General features: G+C 40.5%; 1 protein-coding gene across 1 annotated transcript in view; it reads left to right on the top strand.

Annotated features, from left to right (window-relative positions):
* Nucleotides 1-19,419, top strand: part of LOC124007997 (multiple PDZ domain protein-like) — a 74,675-nt gene extending 55,256 nt beyond the window's left edge. Inside the window, exons 29-48 of the mRNA XM_046318916.1 lie at nt 556-752; nt 1,034-1,125; nt 1,791-1,866; nt 2,075-2,155; nt 3,851-3,943; nt 4,279-4,353; nt 5,177-5,333; nt 5,869-6,017; nt 6,828-6,911; nt 8,183-8,376; nt 10,041-10,100; nt 10,584-10,731; nt 11,003-11,089; nt 11,383-11,476; nt 11,618-11,658; nt 12,572-12,694; nt 17,735-17,839; nt 18,293-18,402; nt 18,480-18,603; nt 18,761-19,419. Coding sequence (XP_046174872.1) covers nt 556-752; nt 1,034-1,125; nt 1,791-1,866; nt 2,075-2,155; nt 3,851-3,943; nt 4,279-4,353; nt 5,177-5,333; nt 5,869-6,017; nt 6,828-6,911; nt 8,183-8,376; nt 10,041-10,100; nt 10,584-10,731; nt 11,003-11,089; nt 11,383-11,476; nt 11,618-11,658; nt 12,572-12,694; nt 17,735-17,839; nt 18,293-18,402; nt 18,480-18,603; nt 18,761-18,907 — 2,237 coding nt within the window. The 3' untranslated portion in view covers nt 18,908-19,419. The remainder of the gene's footprint in view (nt 1-555; nt 753-1,033; nt 1,126-1,790; nt 1,867-2,074; nt 2,156-3,850; nt 3,944-4,278; nt 4,354-5,176; nt 5,334-5,868; nt 6,018-6,827; nt 6,912-8,182; nt 8,377-10,040; nt 10,101-10,583; nt 10,732-11,002; nt 11,090-11,382; nt 11,477-11,617; nt 11,659-12,571; nt 12,695-17,734; nt 17,840-18,292; nt 18,403-18,479; nt 18,604-18,760) is intronic.
* The last annotated feature ends 665 nt before the right edge of the window (nt 19,420-20,084 follow it).

Below are 20,084 nucleotides of genomic sequence, written 5' to 3' on the forward strand. Positions count from 1 at the left end.
CTGGATGGGGCCTCAGGCACTTCTGATTATGGACAGTATAGTCCCTGCTGGGCCCCTGGTGTGTGTGTGTGTGTGTGTGCCCTGTGGGGATCAGATTGATGAGGTGAGTCAGGGAGATTAGTCCAGGAGTGATGGTACAGTACAGTCTGTGGCACACAGCCCAGAACAACATGGTCTCTGAATACTAGTCATTCCACTGAGAGATAGAGAGAGAGGCCTGTCTGTCAGGACCTAGGTTTGGCAGTGTCTTTGTAAGTTGAAATTATGACATTTTCGACTCTATTGTGAGATGTGTTGAGTATGACTTTGCATTTTGATGTGATCCTTTAGTTTAGAACCACTGACTATGATTTCTGTTAAAAGTTGTTTCATTTCAGTTGTTTCCATTCATGGCTTGGTTGTATGAGTATAGCAAGTCAAGAAAAGCTATCCAGCTCAAATCTATGCCATACACTACATAGAAAGCTATTCAGTTATATAGTCAATCATTTCACATTCATCAGTATGATGTTTCAGTGGTTCGACTCATTTCAATCTATCCACTATTCTCTTCAGAGAGCATCATTCAGCGCTACGGCAGCCTTCCGGGGCTGCTGCACATGATTGAGCTGGAGAAGGGGAAGACCGGCCTGGGCCTTAGTCTGGCTGGCAACCGCGACCGCTCTCGCCTGAGCGTGTTTGTGGTCGGGATTGACCCCTGTGGCGCCGCCGTCAAAGATGGTCGCATTGTGGTTGGGGATGAACTGTTGGAGGTAAGGAGCTTGGATTAGTAACTTAGTAGTCACCGACACTATAGATGGGTGGTTTTTAACCAGGAGTTGGTGCCTAGTGGGTATTACTGGGTTGTATGTACTAAATCACATTATGTCTCGATTTAGCTATTCCTCTCTGATTTGATATTCAATCTCCACAATACGGTCTCAGGTTTGCATGAAGGAAGCAAAACTAATGCCAGTTGCTGAATTGAATATATAATGTGGTATGTTAGACAGTAGTAACAAATTCCATATGGTTCATTTCTGCACCCTATCAGATCAACGGGCAGATTCTGTATGGGCGGAGTCACCAGAATGCCTCCTCCATCATCAAAAGTGCTCCGTCAAAGGTCAAGATCATTTTCATCAGGTAGTGTACTAGAAGAAGGAAATATATCACCAGTCTTTATTCCCATCCCCCACCAATTATATTTTCAACTGATCCACCAAGTTCAACTCATTTCGGCCTTGCATAAATCAATATAATCACTCATCCCAACTCTTTACAAGGACAAAGAAAATGTACAGATTCTGTAGCTGAGCCCCTTCAATAGCAGAGGACTATTTTAAGCCTAATAACATCACCATACAAAGCCCAGTAGAGGGAGCTGTGGTGTTACAAAAGACGGATCTAAATTGATATCAATGCAGACAGGCAACGCGATACTCCAAGATGTCTCCTTCCATTGTATCCTGCGTTATTCCTGGTAAGGTCACATGATCATGGAAAACCAATGGTCCAGCTACTCATGACAGGCCAAAAGAAATCTGACCAAAATAAGGCGGGCAGGAAAACACTCTACTTAACTCAACTGACAGCCTCAATTAGACTGTGTGGTTCACAGACTCGGGATACGTCCCAAAATGGCACCCTATTCCCTACATTGTTCACTATTTCTGACCAAAGTAGTGCATTGTATAGGGAATAGGGTTCCATTTGTGACCCACTCATGAGCTATGGGTCTCAGGCAGACAGAAAGATGTGTCCTGAAGCAGTGACTAGTGATTTACTCTTGAGTTATGACTGGTGGACAGGAACACAGATGCTCTGAACCAGATGGCTGTAGGACCAGAGAGGGAACATGGAGACACCCTGGAGCCCCAGACGGAGGTAAACGTGTCACATGCATACACACATGATATGTCCCTTCTCACACAGGAACACGGACAGACACATATTCACACACGGTCTCCCTGCCATCCTGTCTATGTGTAGCTAGTTTCTCTGATTGAAAAAGGCCTTAGGGTATGAAGCAGCTCAATGACTGAAAATGCTCTTTGTTCTACTCTTTCAATCTTTATTAATCATTTTCCCACAGCTGGAAACATGTACTTCCATTGCACCCTCGGCGATCGATGTCGACATGTTCAAGTATGTGCAGCACGTCATTCTGCCGAAGGTGAGTTACCTTGAGACTCTCACATGCTGCTCTGCTATTAGTTAACATAGGCTCAGACCTCTTCGTGGGGAGAGGGAGGGAAAGAGGGAGAAAAGGAGTCTATTCTCTATTCTAATTGACTCTGCTGCTACAAGAGGGAGGGAAGAAAATGAGAGAGGGAGGACAGTAATATACCCTAGGTACTGAGAGAGAGCAGGATGGACAGAGACTAAAGAGGATGTGAACCTATTCTAGTTTAATGGGTCTTCTGACAAGCCAAACACCTGGTTGGGAGTCTCAACCTAGCTGTCGGTCCACATGGTTTATTATATAATAGTCTATTAGAGGATCACGGTGTGAAGTGAACATCTGGAATGGGCACATACCAGACACATACTGTTCTGTTGCATCCTCTCAGTCCCCAGGAACAAATGATCATGCCGTCTCAAGATGCTGAGTAGAACTGGGCCATGTTCATTACGGCACACCCTAGCAAACCGTTTTGCAATGGAAAACTAAAATGAGTGTTTCTTATTGGTCAAGTTCAGGTAGTACCACCCTGCTTCTATATTGCCCCGGGGGGCCGCATTCGGTCTTCAATGAGGTCCGGCGGGACGTAATGAAAATTGATTATATTTCCTTGCCATCAAAATTAGCAAAAGATAGTCCCCTGGCCATTGTTTTTTTCCCCGATGCTCCCTGACTGTCTAGCTTTAATTTAAGTGATTATTAGCAAGCTGCACACAGTCATGAAACTGTATGAATGTAGGTCCATTATTAACTCTACACAATTTCGATTTGGTTTTAGTCATTTTGTGTGTGTGTGTGTGTGTGTGTGTGTGTGTGTGTGTGTGTGTGTGTGTGTGTGTGTGTGTGTGTGTGTGTGTGTGTGTGTGTGTGTGTGTGTGTGTGTGTGTGTGTGTGTGTGTGTGTGTGATGCTGTGACTCACCGCAAGCCATGACGGACCCTCCACCTCCAAATCGATCCTGGCTCCAGAGTACAGACCTCTGTGTAACTCGGGCAGTTGTTGTTGCCATGCTCTTCTTGTGATGTACCGATCCCATGCAGGTGTTGTTACACATAGTCTGCCACTGCAAGGACGATCAGCTGTCCGTCCTGTCTCCCTGTAGCGCTGTCTTAGGCGTCTCACGGTACGGACATTGCAATTTATTGCCCTGGCCACATCTGCACTCCTCATGCCTCCTTGCAGCATACCTAAGGCACGTTCACGCAGATGAGCATGGACCCTGGGCATCTTTCTTTTGTGTTTTTCAGAGTCAGTAGAAAGGCCTCTTTAGTGTTCCTAGGTTTTCATTATTGCCTACCGTCTGTAAGCTGTTAGTGTCTTAACGACCGTTCCACAGGTGCATGTTCATTCATTGTTTATGGTTCATTGAAGAAGCATGGAAAACAGTGTTTAAACCCTTTACAATGAAGATCTGTGAAGATATTTGGATTTTTACTAATTATCTTTGATAGACAGGGTCCTGGAAAAAGGGACGTTTCTTTTTTTTGCTGAGTTTAGAACCATAATGTTCCAAACTGCCTCATAATTTACAAAACAAACCGTTCCTGCATTGTGACGTTTCGGGTTATCAATGGCTCGAGTTGTTCATGTTTAATGTGTCATTGTGCATGATTCACTGTGTCTATAATTATGGTTGACAGGGAGGCATTGAAGAAAATTCAAGTACATTATCTCTTTTGAACTCAAGGAGGAGGGTGGATTCGGCATCACTTTCAGTGAGGAAGACCCCACGAACGGGGTGGTGATTCAGAGTATTACTGAAAAAGGACCAGCAGGAAAGGTATGTCACTCTGTCTTACTCACCTGGTTGAAACAGGTGTCCTGTATAGCACTCTTCTTCAATCCTGGTCCTGGGGACCCACAAGGTGAGCAGACTTTTGTTCCAATCTAGTGCTAACACACCTGATTTAAACTAAGAGGACCTTGATTAGTTCAATCAATAAAGTGCTGGGTTGGAACAAAAGCATGCGCACCCTGTAGCTGTCCGGGAGCAGTTTTAAAGAACAATGCTGGACAGAAAATAATATTGGACATCCTACATGTCATGCTAATTGGATGGATATATTTTAAGATGAAAAACATTCTCTAACACCAGTCCTGTATTACTCTATGCAGGACGGCAGCATCAAATCTGGAGATAAACTCCTGGCTGTGGAGGATGAACCAGTGGTGGGCTACACTGTGGAGAGGGTAAGATCTGCCTCTGCAGCACATTTTAGACACCCTATGGCCAGGGTTAATGGATAGTAATTTGATTAGTTTGTTGAGTGTTTATTAAATTACTTTATTTTTACTTTTTTGTTGTTGTAACATATGCATACATTTTTACATAGTTTGTTGTGTGTTAATTTGACATTTATAGACCACAGGGATGGGCAAAATGTACTGAATACATATGCAAAATACCATAAAGATCAATATATCAACCTAAACTTGTATTAAAATACAAGAATACTTTTGTAGCTGGCCCGAACAGCAACACCATTCTCAGTAACGGTTACAGAAACATGTTACTTGCTCTGGCTGTTATATGTTGTGTTTAACTACCTTGGTTAAGCAAGTCATTCTGCGTGTGCTAAATGAATATGTGAAAATGAACATGCCAAAATTAACTGCAAAGCACACTGGGTATTGTTTTGGGGCTGAGCTCAGTAGAATAATACTCAATTGCAATTGTTTACATATATATTCATGTTTACTTCATTTAGCAGACTCTTTTATCACACCATAGTGTGATCAGACTTCTGATACCAATGCAGGGGTTAAAGGGTAGCCGCAAACTGTAAACCGCTATATATAAAAAATTATTTTAAAAATGGTATAGAAACATATTTTGTGTTTTGAAAATACAAAATGCATTGGAGTATATTCAGCCCAGTGTAATTCAAATGACAAAATATTCAGGAGTAATTTAAATACATATTTCAAATACATGTAACAGAAGTTCTGCCCATCTCTGATAGACCATCTGTTGGGGACTATGCAATTGTGTATTTTTTAACCTACGTTTCAGGTCCACTCTCTACTGGGGAACGCCAAAGGCTCCGTGAAGTTGACAATCTGCGCGAATGAGTCATTGCCCCTCCCCCCCTACTATACTGATCAGGCCACCAGCATCCCTAGCATCTACATGGCTAACCTGGGCCAGCCTGAGTCAGAGCCAATCAGGAGTGAGTAAACAGCTTGTCATGTGTTGACAGGAGGACATGCCATACATTATTAGCATTTTGGTTTATTGAACATAAACAACTTAGCTGAAGATTTTAAATATTGGTGCTAGTTATAACTCAAAATCTGAACAAAGCATGATTCACTCAGTTAGGTAGAGCAGAGTGATATGCTTATAGGGCAAGTGCCCCCAACTTCAATACCAATCACTTGGCAAACCAATCACGTCTGTGATTGTTAGTCAATAAGTTTATGCTGATTTACACAATGAAGAATGAAACAGATACAGTATACGAATATAGTATTAATATAGCCTCTAGTTGTATAGTGACTTAATATATTCAAGTCTGATTTTAGCCTGCCATCAAATTAATAGGTGCTTTAGCCAACTCCTCTGAATATTTTTTGTCATTGCCTTATTGAATAGCATGCCAATAATAATCTGAGGAATTGGCTAAAAGCACAAAGATCTGGGACCAGGCTAGAATGAAAACATTTCTTCGATATTTTCATCTCAATTTCCCACTCTCTCATCAGGCTCAAGTCGCTCGTCCACCCCTGGCACTCTGGCCTCCTCTGACCCTGTGACCTGTCCCATCATCCCCGGCTGTGAGACCACCATAGACATCTCCAAAGGCCACACGGGCCTGGGCCTCAGCATTGTGGGGGGCTGTGACACTCTATTGGTAGGTCAGAGTGCCAGGGGTAGCTCTGTGATGACTGTGGGTTTTTGAAGTGTCCCCTTGTATTGTAGAATAATAACAAAATGTGTATTTTTGAATAATCTATGACAGAACGGTTGCTGGATCTCAATTAACAGATTCCAAACTGACATGTACTGACAAAGAATATGGGTTAGTTTTCCATAGATTTTTCTGAAGCTTTAAATCAGAATTTACACTGGGTTTTTGTCCAATTCTATATTTTATAACAATACATAAAACAAGTAAAAGTTCAACCACTAACATGAGAAGACCAATTCCCAATACTACTTACACAATGATACAAACTTAAAAGATATGCCACCCACTTAGAAGTATTTGGTTCTGTGTGCTTTTAGAGCTGGCAGTATTATCCCAGGTCTGAAATAGCTGTGGAGGCAGTGGAATGGCAAAGGCCTATAGGAAATAATGCAGTCTGTCACACACGCACACACCCCGCTCCTCCTCTCCCCCCATGTGCTCAGTCAGTCCTCAACCACAGGAGACAATATCCTGGAATGTGACCCTTGACCTGAGAATGACCCCCCCCCCCCCATAGACACCTACACACACAGACTCTAGCTAGTGTCAACCTGTTCCACTCTGTCGTTGTCATTATATTCTCTTCATTTCTCTATTTGACCATATCTCTGTTTCACCTTGGTTCCTCCCTCCGTCTTCTATTTTTTCCTTCTCTCTTTTCCTTGTTCCCTCCTACCGTGCCACACACCTCTCGTATTTTAGCACTTGTTTTTCACCCTTTCTCATACTCTTCTTTCTCTTCTCTTTCTCCAGGGGACCATCATCATTCACGAGGTCTATGAGGAGGGAGCTGCCTCCAAGGATGGGAGACTGTGGGCTGGGGACCAGATCCTGGAGGTAATGGAATGTAACAGGGCCTGCATTCATCATCTAGGATCAGTTCCACTCTCCTATCCCTGTAACCATAATCCTCATGAAATAAAAGTCTAAACTGATCCTAGATCATATAGACCCATATTTCACACTCTAGTATAACACTGCATTCCTGTCACTGTGACTCTTAAGATAGGATTTGGTACATAGAATCTGAAGAAGAATTGTTCAAATGTTACATCTAAAATGATACAAATATAGATTACGAATGGTATATACAGTCATTATATGTATAGATGACGTCATATAGAATGACATCTTAATAGCCAGCCCAGCTCTCCACCCTTTTACCCTTTGCTTTGTTATAGACTAGGGGTGTGACTGGGGCCGTTAGTCATGGCAACTCAGTCAATGGGGCTGGAAGCACCTCACTCACCCCCTTTCAATACATGCACGCACACACACACACACCAACACATATACACATAATCTTATGACTTAATTGCCCCACCTCAGTAATTCACTTTGGGCCCGCCAGCTAAGCTGTAGTATTCACACTGCTCATGATAGGGTCAGGGGGAGGGTGAGAGAGTGGCCACCCATTCTGTGGCTCGAGCAGAACCACCGTCATTAGCGACCCGTTTCAGGCTGCTATGAGAAAAGCCATACATGGCTATGCTAGCGCTAATGGGCTATTTCCCGTTGATATGGATCCTTAGAGGTTGAACGGGATCTTAAACACTTACAAATTCTGAACATATTGTACCAATTGGAATTCGTAACATATCATACGAATTGCAGGTTTAAAAAAATAAAATAAAAAAGAATAACTTGCAACGTAACATATAATACGACTGGATGACGTTGTGCACAATCGTCGGGGACCCGTTTTGGCTCGTGTGTGCTACTTTCAACACTACTGGCTGAAATTGTACAAAACCTCTAGCATCACTTTAAGATAGTTTGCAGGTCTCCGCTCTAAACTAAGTGCATTGTGGTGTTATTATTAGAAAAGGTTTTAAAAATACAGGTACAATTATACTAAAGTATAGGCCTACCCTCCGACATGTATGCTAGCTGTTGACCCTGTATGTTACATTATTCACACTCTTCACTAATATTCATGTTTGTCCATGTGTTTGGGCCTACAGTGTTTCTATAAATAGGAACAATATAACATCCATTGTACCCTTGCTGCCACATTTTATATTGACAGATCTGTTTGTTTATCTCTCTATCCCTTCCTCTTTCATCTCTCCCTCCCCTCTAATCCCTCTCCCTCCCCATCTCCGCAGGTGAATGGCATTGACCTGCGCGTGGCCACTCACGACGAAGCTATCAACGTGCTACGGCAGACCCCTCAGCGGGTGCGTCTGAGCGTGTTCAGGGATGAGGCCCAGTACAAGGAGGAGGACCTGTGGGATGCCTTTACCGTGGAGCTGAACAAGAAGCCCGGCCAGGGCCTGGGCCTCAGCATCGTGGGGAGAAGGTACTCGAACCTATAAGTCTTATAGGGACGTTTGACTGAAAACATTTAAGGGATGGCCTAAAATGTACATCGTAAACAGGGATGTCCTAAAATGTACACAGTAAATGTGGATGTCCTCAAATGTACATTGTAAACAGGGATGTCCTAAAATGTACACCGTACATTTGGATGTCCTCAAATGTACACCATAAACAGGGATGTCCTAAAAATGTACACCGTACATTTGGATGTCCTCAAATGTACATTGTAAACAGGAATGTCCTAAAATATACACCGTACATTTGGATGTCCTCAAATGTACACCATAAACAGTGATGTCCTAAAATGTACACACCGTAAAGATGTTGGAGAGAAGCTCTCTTTTTCTAGGATGATTAGATGCGTTTATTTGTCACATGCACAGGGTTGCAGATGTAATTGCAGGGTACAGTGACATTCTTAAGCTTGGAGCTCCAACAGTGCAGGTCAAAAAGTGTCACGTTCGTTATAATGAGTGGACCAAAGCGCAGCGTGAGTAGAGTTCCACATATTTATTGAGGTGAAACTTCAAATAAATAAACTAAAGTACAGTTCGTAGCGCACATAACACTAAACACAAACAATATCCCACATCGCAGGTGGGAAAAGGACCACACTAAGTATGATCCCCAATTTATAGGCAACGATATTCAGCTGCCTCCAATTGGAACCATACAAACACACCGACATAGAACTAAAATAACTAGAAAACCCCCCTAGTCACACTCTGACCTATTACACCATAGAGGACCCCGAGGGCTCTCTATGGTCAGGGCATGACAAAAAGAGAAGTGAATGAAACTATTTAAAAAAGTAATGCTAATAATATATACATATTTACAACTGTAACTATGATAAATGTCCATTGGGGGTGGGATCAGGGTAAATATCCATGCAGGGGGAGAATGTCCCCGAGGGGATGTGCATAGGAGGAGCAGCAACCCATCAGATGAACTACGACCCTACTAGCGCGCAATGGTTCTTAGTCCCATTCACGGAGGGGGACACATTTTTGTTCCAGCCTAGCACTAATACACTTGTTTCAAGTAATCAACTTATATTTGTATTTATTTTTATTTAGACCACAATTAGATTATTGGACATAGTTGAAATAAGGTGTTGACTCATTCAGAGTCACATAAGGTCATGCTGAGCCATCCTCAGTGTGTTATCCCAGTAGATAACAACACACGCCTTCAGGGTCTCTCAACACATTGTGTCAGAGGTGTGTGACCTCTAGCCCCTAACTCACTGGAGACAGACAGCACAGGAATGGCCCCAGCAGAGAAACCTCAGGCAACCACCAATGTGTGTGTGTGAAACATGCTTCTCCTGTTTGCCTGAACCAATTAGACATTTGAGGAGTCAGGCCTGCAGTGATGACGGGGATTGTTTGGTGTGTGTGTGCATGCCACAGGTTATTTAGCATTGGGGGTCAAGGTGTTTGACCTTTCCCATCTCAGTGATTAACATTGGTCATTGTATTGACTAGTTGCTATACTTGCTAAGAAACTAGTTAAATCAATGGTGACAGGGGGGAGCCAACACTTGTTTTAATATACACTTGTTCTAGTAAGAAAATGAAGAGAATATAATGAGGAAGATTAGGCATTTAAAGATGTAAATGTGTTCTTCATTCAACATAGGAAACGAAAAAGGAAACCTTCTAGAACCGGTACCGAATTGAAGAGTCTGAGCAGGAACTGGTATCGGAAAAGAAACAAATCCCAAAGATACCCAGCCCTTGCCCTAGTAGATAGATGTATAGATAAGTCCCACATACACCAAGGTAGATATACCCTGGATTTTTTTTACCTGGGTCTGCCTTCAGTGTATTTCGGTCATCCTACCTGCTTTGGAACCTGCTTTTCCTTAACATATCTATAGATCCTGAACCGCCACACCTGAACCACAGCAGGAGGCAGGCATTTGATTTGCATTTTTACCTAATAGATTGTTAGATAGATTGGTAGATACCTTATTGTCCTCAGAGAGAGCCTATTAGTTAAATACAACGTTTTAGAACAACACAAAAAAAGATCCACTTAAAATACGTTATTTGATTTGCTATCGAACCCTAACTGCAAAATGCTCACACACAAATGACAGACACATGCACAGAGACCAAGCACTCACACCAACGCAACATAAACCCTGGTTAACTCGTGTGTTGTTTCTATCCACAACAGGAACGACACAGGGGTGTTTGTGTCGGACATAGTGAAAGGGGGCGTGGTGGAGAGTGACGGGAGGCTGATGCAGGGAGACCAGATCCTGTCCGTCAACAAGGAGGATGTCAGAAACGCCACCCAGGAGTCAGTGGCTGCACTGCTGAAGGTGAACCATGGGAAGCAGGGTCAAATAAAGCCTGGTCCCAGATCTTTTGTTGCCGTCTTGATATATTTGGGACTAGGCTGGATTTTTGTTGTCTCAAATTAAAATTGTTGATATGGATAGATAATTTATGTATTTAAAAAGGAAATGTATAATGACTGCTGTATTGGCTCTTTTCTGACCAGTTGGTGTGGAATACATCACTAGCATCTCTTCTTTGGTTGGTTTGTTTAGTTGAAAAGCTATTTATATGTTTACATGTTTGTGTTTGCAGTGTGGTGTGGGACCCATCGTGATGGAGGTGGGCAGATTTAAAGCCGGACCCTTCCACTCTGAGAGAAGGTTCTCACAGAGCAGTCAGGTATGCTGCCATTTTGTTTTCTGAACCTTAATTATATCCTGGGGCCTTGTTCGGGAGAGCAATGTTACAGAATGTTCAGATAGAAATGCATCTAACAGATAGGACCCATGTAGACACCTTGTGAGCTCTATTCATTACAGTTCTATCTGAATATATTTCAGCTCACTGAATACTCCCTAGATCTCTTCCTTCCTCTATATCCTATTGGTAGTCCTTAGTCCTAAAATATAGTTCAGATAAAGGAAAGCAATGTGTCATTCATTTCACCTTTCTTTTTCCTTGTGTTTGGGTAGATAAGTGAAACGGGCAGCTGCAAAGTGACCCCTCACTCGCTGTCAGCCTCCTCTGGTAGCCTCCAGATGGACTGTGACAGCGTACAACATACAAGTCAGGAGTCTAAGACCTTTTTTAGTTGATAAACATCTAGCTGTTTGGAAAGCTAAAGCTAGCCGTCATGTCGTGGTCTCATTTGAGTCGATTCATTTTGGCTGTTTACTCTTGTTTTCTCTTGTTTACTCTTTTATAAAGCACTGGACCACCAGGAGATCAGAATTGTTGAATTCACAAAGGTCAGCTTTCTTTTATAATATTTATAATTATATCGAAAAACAAATCTGTTTTTAGCTTGTCCTTGTATTAAGATTGATGCAACATGCCGTTTTGTGTCCATCTAAGTCACATAATAAAAAAATCCCCATCAAAAGCTGTCAGTTTAAGCTAGAGGAATCTGTTTTTACATTGGATGCGTCTCGATCTGCCGATGTCGCACTTCCGCATCTGCAGAGCTAGAGCGCTGTTTGTCAGACCTTGAGACATCCCGAAAATCGGTCTTCTCACGAACACGTCTGTAGCGTCTGAACAGTTTGACCTAAAAACTATTATGACCACAATGGAAAGGGGAGACTCAGAACAGGTGGTCTCCATTTTGCACTATGACCGCCACAAGTGTCCGGGGACTCGTCGGAAGGTAACCAGCACCTGTTTACAAAAATGAATAAAAGTACAGTTTGAAGGTAGTTTTGTGCCTACCCAAAAAAAGGGTTAAATAATGTGTAAAAAACACAACATATTTCCTGAGCTTTCTTATATCTCATAGATAGGACAAACACTTCAAAACCTTGTTTCTTATTCTTTTTTTTAAACTATTTTTTGGGGCATTTATGAATGTTTTATTCAGTGTGTTTCTCAGGGCTATATTAGTAAAGGCCAAATGCAATACTTTAGCGAATAATTCTTTCTATTGATTTGATACCTAAAGGGGTAACAAAATTCCAAATCAAATAATGAAATTATCCATAGCATGACCATTTTATAATAATCCCATATGTCAGCTTAGACCCCCCCCCCCCCCCCACAGCTCCAACTACTTTACACTATTTAAATATGTATTTTATTTGTCTTTGTGAGGTAACTTACTACAACTGATTATAGTGATTATAGTGATTTTGAAGTACTTTTGTTATTGGATGTCTTTCCTCATAGGGTCTCACTGATTCATTGGGCATCAGTATTGCGGGTGGAGTGGGCAGTCCCCTGGGCGATGTGCCCATCTTCATCGCCATGATGAACCCTACCGGCCTCGCTGCCCAGACACACAAACTCAAGGTGGGTTGGTACAGCAGCAGCCGTAGGGACCTGATCAAGAGAATATGGGTTATGTTTGTTGACTTCAAGGACCCTCAAGAAAAGTCCGACTCTGCTAATCACATGGAATCTATTCACTAAATGTTCACCCAAACGAGAGAAAGAGATTTGTTTTGAGCTACAAATAATCAAACAGCAAGGAGTTTTATCGTATTGATGAAAGTTCGTACAAATTCACCAAATGCGAGCACAAACGTCAGGTTTAAGTCAACTTTAGAATATTTACACTTACAGTAAGTGTATGCCTCATTTATTTGTGTCTGGTTCATTTTGGACAGTGGGCTATTCAGATTTGTGCATGTAACTCTGGTCAATCTTTGCGTGAAAATGTTATCTCAAGTCTAAATACTGCCTGTAGTCAGTCTCAAGTCATCACGTAGGTTGGTTCTATTAGTGTCGAGGGCCTTTACAGCTGAAAGCAATGGCCTCCTGCAGAAGGACAGACAAACTGACCATTGTAGCCCCCACAGACAGGCTGGCAGCAGACAATAGTGGAGCAGTAAGCCATAGGAGACCATCAATCTAGTTATACTGCACTGAGCCCATAAAATGTAACAGAATAGAGGGACTGTGTGGATGTCTTGAATAGAATATCTATGTTGGTATCCCTTCAAAAGAACAGGACGAATGGGTGAACTAAAACAGGCGAAACACAAAGCAGTGGTTTAGAAATACTGGATATGGTTTGCTTGCGTTAGATTTAGCATACATTAACTTTATCAGTAGTTTTCTTATTTTATCATTACTAAGTCAGTATTATTATAATATATTGCTTTATGATTCCTGGCTGAAGGCCAGCTGATGAGCGGTAATGCATGATCATTATTCTCTATCAGCACAAACCACTATCTTCCTTCCGTTAACCCCTTCAAATCAAATTTTAGGTGTGGACTAACAGTGAAATGCTTACTCAAGGGCCCTTCCCAGCAATGCAGAGAGAAAGAAAATGGAGAAATAATATAAAAGTAAAACACATAGTAGTAATAATAATAGCTAGTGGCATACACTACAATGCCCTAAATATGTCTTTGTTAGTTTACAGAACAATGCCCTAAATATGTATGTTAGTTTACACTACAATGCCCTAAATATGTCTGTTAGTTTACACTACAATGCCCTAAATATGTCTGTTAGTTTACACTACAATGCCCTAAATATGTCTTAGTTTACACTACAATGCCCTAAATATGTCTTTGTTAGTTTACAGAACAATGCCCTAAATATGTCTGTTAGTTTACACTACAATGCCCTAAATATGTCTTTGTTAGTTTACACTACAATGCTCTAAATATGTCTTAGTTTACACTACAATGCCCTAAATATGTCTTTGTTAGTTTACACTACAATTCCCTAAATATGTCTTAGTTTACAATACAATGCCCTAAATATGTCTTTGTTAGTTTACACTACAATGCCCTAAATATGTCTTAGTTTACACTACAATGCCCTAAATATGTCTTTGTTAGTTTACACTACAATGCCCTAAATATGTCTTTGTTAGTTTACACTACAATGCCCTAAATATGTCTTTGTTAGTTTACACTACAATGCCCTAAATATGTCTTTGTTAGTTTACACTACAATGCCCTAAATATGTCTTTTTTAGTTTACACTACAATGCCCTAAATATGTCTTTGTTAGTTTACACTACAATGCCCTAAATATGTCTTTGTTAGTTTACACTACAATGCCTTAAATACGTCTTTGTTAGTTTACACTACAATGCCTTAAATACGTCTTTGTTAGTTTACACTACAATGCCTTAAATACGTCTTTGTTAGTTTACACTACAATGCCCTAAATATGTCTTTGTTAGTTTACACTACAATGCCTTAAATACGTCTTTGTTAGTTTACACTACAATGCCTTAAATACGTCTTTGTTAGTTTACACTACAATGCCTTAAATACGTCTTTGTTAGTTTTACAATGCCCTAAATATGTCTTTGTTTGTTTACACTACAATGCCCTAAATATGTCTTTGTTAGTTTACACTACAATGCCCTAAATATGTCTTTGTTAGTTTACACTACAATGCGTCTTTGTTAGTTTACACTACAATGTCTTTGTTAGTTTACACTACAATGCCTTAAATACGTCTTTGTTAGTTTACACTACAATGCCCTAAATATGTCTTTGTTAGTTTACACTACAATGCCTTAAATACGTCTTTGTTAGTTTACACTACAATGCCTTAAATACGTCTTTGTTAGTTTACACTACAATGCCTTAAATACGTCTTTGTTAGTTTACACTACAATGCCCTAAATATGTCTTTGTTTGTTTACACTACAATGCCCTAAATATGTCTTTGTTAGTTTACACTACAATGCCCTAAATATGTCTTTGTTAGTTTACACTACAATGCCCTAAATATGTCTTTGTTTACACTACAATGCCCTAAATATGTCTTTGTTTGTTTACACTACAATGCCCTAAATATGTCTTTGTTAGTTTACACTACAATGCCTTAAATACGTCTTTGTTAGTTTACACTACAATGCCTTAAATACGTCTTTGTTAGTTTACACTACAATGCCTTAAATACGTCTTTGTTAGTTTACACTACAATGCCCTAAATATGTCTTTGTTTGTTTACACTACAATGCCCTAAATATGTCTTTGTTAGTTTACACTACAATGCCCTAAATATGTCTTTGTTTACACTACAATGCCTTAAATACGTCTGTTAGTTTACACTACAATGCCTTAAATACGTCTGTTAGTTTACACTACAATGCCTTAAATACGTCTTTGTTAGTTTACACTACAATGCCTTAAATACGTCTTTGTTAGTTTACACTACAATGCCTTAAATACGTCTTTGTTAGTTTACACTACAATGCCTTAAATACATCTTTGTTAGTTTACACTACAATGCCTTAAATATGTCTGTTAGTTTACACTACAATGCCTTAAATACGTCTTTGTTAGTTTACACTACAATGCCTTAAATACGTCTTTTTTAGTTTACACTTCAATGCCTTAAATACGTCTTTGTTAGTTTACACTACAATGCCTTAAATACGTCTTTGTTAGTTTACACTACAATGTCTTAAATACGTCTTTGTTAGTTTACACTACAATGCCTTAAATATGTCTGTTAGTTGACACTACAATGCCATAAATATGTCTTTGTTAGTTTACACTACAATGCCTTAAATATGTCTGTTAGTTTACACTACAATGCCTTAAATACGTCTTTGTTAGTTTACACTACAATGCCTTAAATACGTCTTTTTTAGTTTACACTTCAATGCCTTAAATACGTCTTTGTTAGTTTACACTACAATGCCTTAAATATGTCTGTTAGTTTACACTACAATGCCTTAAATACATCTTTGTTAGTTTACACTACAATGCCTTAAATATGTCTGTTAGTTTACACTACAATGCCTTAAATACGTCTTTGTTAGTTTACACTACAATGCCTTAAATACATCTTTGTTAGTTTACACTACAATGCCTTAAATATGTCTGTTAGTTTACACTACAATGCCTTAAATACGTCTTTGTTAGTTTACACTACAATGCCTTAAATACGCCTTTGTTAGTTTACACTACAATGCCTTAAATACATCTTTGTTAGTTTACACTACAATGCCTTAAATATGTCTGTTAGTTTACACTACAATGCCTTAAATACGTCTTTGTTAGTTTACACTACAATGCCTTAAATACATCTTTGTTAGTTTACACTACAATGCCTTAAATATGTCTGTTAGTTTACACTACAATGCCTTAAATACGTCTTTGTTAGTTTACACTACAATGCCTTAAATACGTCTTTGTTAGTTTACACTACAATGCCTTAAATATGTCTGTTAGTTTACACTACAATGCCTTAAATATGTCTGTTAGTTTACACTACAATGCCTTAAATATGTCTGTTAGTTTACACTACAATGCCTTAAATATGTCTGTTAGTTTACACTCCAATGCCTTAAATATGTCTGTTAGTTTACACTACAATGCCTTAAATATGTCTGTTAGTTTACACTACAATGCCTTAAATATGTCTGTTAGTTTACACTACAATGCCTTAAATACGTCTTTGTTCGTTTACACTACAATGCCTTAAATATGTCTGTTAGTTTACACTACAATGCCTTAAATATGTCTGTTAGTTGACACTACAATGCCTTAAATATGTCTGTTAGTTTACACTACAATGCCTTAAATACGTCTTTGTTCGTTTACACTACAATGCCTTAAATATGTCTGTTAGTTTACACTACAATGCCCTAAATATGTCTTTGTCAGTTTACACTACAATGCCTTAAATACGTCTTTGTTAGTTTACACTACAATGCCTTAAATACGTCTTTGTTAGTTTACACTACAATGCCTTAAATATGTCTGTTAGTTTACACTACAATGCCTTAAATACGTCTTTGTTAGTTTACACTACAATGCCTTAAATACGTCTTTGTTAGTTTACACTACAATGCCTTAAATACGTCTTTGTTAGTTTACACTACAATGCCTTAAATACGTCTTTGTTAGTTTACACTACAATGCCTTAAATACGTCTTTGTTAGTTTACACTACAATGCCTTAAATACGTCTTTGTTAGTTTACACTACAATGCCTTAAATATGTCTGTTAGTTTACACTACAATGCCTTAAATACGTCTTTGTTAGTTTACACTACAATGCCTTAAATACGTCTTTGTTAGTTTACACTACAATGCCTTAAATACGTCTTTGTTAGTTTACACTACAATGCCTTAAATACATCTTTGTTAGTTTACACTACAATGCCTTAAATACGTCTTTGTTAGTTTACACTACAATGCCTTAAATACGTCTTTGTTAGTTTACACTACAATGTCTTAAATACATCTTTGTTAAATTATTCCTAGGAGGTATGGGGTTGGGGAACGATTAAGGGATTGATTTAGTATTAGTTGCTGTCTCTAACCCATATGTACCGGTATTACAAACATTGTGACCAAGGGGTTAGCACATGCTGTAACCTCTAACCCTGTGACCCCTCCAGATCGGTGACATGATCGTCAGTATCTGTGGGACCGCTACTGAGGGTATGAGCCACAGCCAGGCCGTCACCCTGCTGAAGAATGCCACCGGCACCATCGAGCTGCAGGTCAGTGAAAGACTCATTAATGTCATTCTCCAACTACAGTAAGATTGTACTGGTATTTTAGCAGTAATGCATTTACAGTACAACGTATTTCTGAAAACCTCTACTTCATCAGTGATAACTGTGAATACAGGTATACTGATGAAGTAGAGGTTTTCATATATACGTTGTATATGCATTGTTGCTAAAAGATCAGTATAGTCTTGTATCCAAGGGTGCGTACTGTGGAGATTGAGATACCCTTAATTGATATATTATCCATTATCGGTAGCTTGAGCATGTAAAAAGCTCTGTTTTGTTTTATGTGCTTGCTGTCATCTACGTCAAGTTGTCTGTAAATGTTGATGATGAAATTGTTCTATATTGCAGTGCTCGAAAATGAGCTGATGAACTGAACAAACTAAACTAAATTACCTTTTCATGTATCATTTGTCTTGCAACAACAAAACCCAACAGGTGGTAGCAGGGCGTGATACCACAGTGACCGGCCCGTCTCAGGAGCAGACAGCTGCTGGACTCTCAGTCTCCAGCCTTACTGCTACTAGCATCTTCCACGACGACCTGGGGTATGTACGCGCACACACACCTGTTGTTTCCGTCAAACCCGTACAAGGCCTGAGAAACATTTCTCTCCGTTCTACAGACCTCCTCAATATAAGACCATTACCCTGGCCAGGGGCCCAGATGGCCTGGGCTTCAGCATTGTTGGTGGCTTTGGAAGCCCACATGGAGACCTGCCCATTTATGTGAAAACCGTGTTTGGGAAGGTTAGGGGAAATATAATTTTCTTTGCTAAATGATGTTTCATAGAGCAAGTCAGTATTAGTATGTTATATCGTTTTAAATATATTCCTTTTGAATGTACATTTATGACAGTTGTAATTATGGTAACCTGTGTGGTAACCTGGCGTGTCCGTTCTCCAGGGGGCAGCGTCAGAGGACGGGCGTCTGAAGCGGGGGGATCAGATTATGGCTGTTAACGGACAGAGTCTGGAGGGGGTCACCCACGAGGAGGCCGTGGGCATCCTGAAGAGGACCAAGGGAACAATTGCCCTCACTGTGCTCTCCTAGACACACACACACACCTCACCCTACACGCATAGACAAAGACACATACCTTGGTGTAGACACACACTCACCCTAATATACTGTACATGTATTGAAATGTGAACACACCCATTCCTAAACTCTAACATGCTGACCAAACCGGACGCGCGCAAGTTGATTTTGTTCACCCACACCAGAAGCGATCAGGACACACAGGTTGAAATATCAAAACTCTGAACCAATTATGTTAATTTGTGGACAGGTCAAATAGCATTAAACATTTATGGCAATTTAGCTAGCTAGCTTGCTAGTTAATTTGTCCCGGGATATAAACATTGGGTTGTTATTTTACCTGAAATGCACAAGGTCCTCTACTCCGACAGATAAAACGGTAAACCAAATTAGTTTCTCGTCATCTCTCTTCCTTTCTTCAGGCTTCTTTTTCTTCTTTGGACTTTAAATGGTGTTTGGCAACCAACTTTACGGTGCATTCCAGCGACTCCTGTGGCGGGCCGGGCGCAGTGCGCGCTAACCAAGGTTGCCAGGTGCACAGTGTTTCCTCTGACACATTGGTGCGGCTGGCTTCCGGGTTGCATGCGCGCTGTGTTAAGAAGCAGTGCGGCTTGGTTGGGTTGTGTATCGGAGGACGCATGACTTTCAACCTTCGTCTCTCCCGAGCCCGTACGGGAGTTGTGGTGATGAGACAAGATGGTAGCTACTAAAAACAATTGGATACCACGAAATTTGGGAGAAAAAGGGGTACAAATTAAAATACAAAAAGCAGACAATTCCTGCTCGTGTCTGCCGAGCATGGCTCCCTTGGATCTCGTAACGGCAGTGCGAGCGTCGAGACTTCCTGCGTTTATTAATGCTGCAGGTGAAGGAGGAAAACAACGGCCACAGACTCCAGGTGCGAAACAGACGTTTGAGACACCTGCTAACGCTGGCGTCGGCAAGTTGGCATGAGAACAGAGGAGGCTGGTAAAACAGGACGGAATAACTCTATTATTAACAGAAAAAAACTTTACGGTGCATTACTGCAACCGACTGGAGTGAGGACCTCAGTTAATCCTTCAATCAACCACGTGGGTGTATGCTCCTAAACACCGTAGGATAAAGAGGCAGGACTTGCAGCGCGTTGAGCTTGACAAATAGAACCAACTTCTATTTTAGCGCCTGGCCACGCAGACGCTAGCTGTTG

Source organism: Oncorhynchus gorbuscha, linkage group LG21, assembly GCF_021184085.1.
Source record: "Oncorhynchus gorbuscha isolate QuinsamMale2020 ecotype Even-year linkage group LG21, OgorEven_v1.0, whole genome shotgun sequence".
In the NCBI taxonomy this organism is placed as follows: domain Eukaryota; kingdom Metazoa; phylum Chordata; class Actinopteri; order Salmoniformes; family Salmonidae; genus Oncorhynchus; species Oncorhynchus gorbuscha.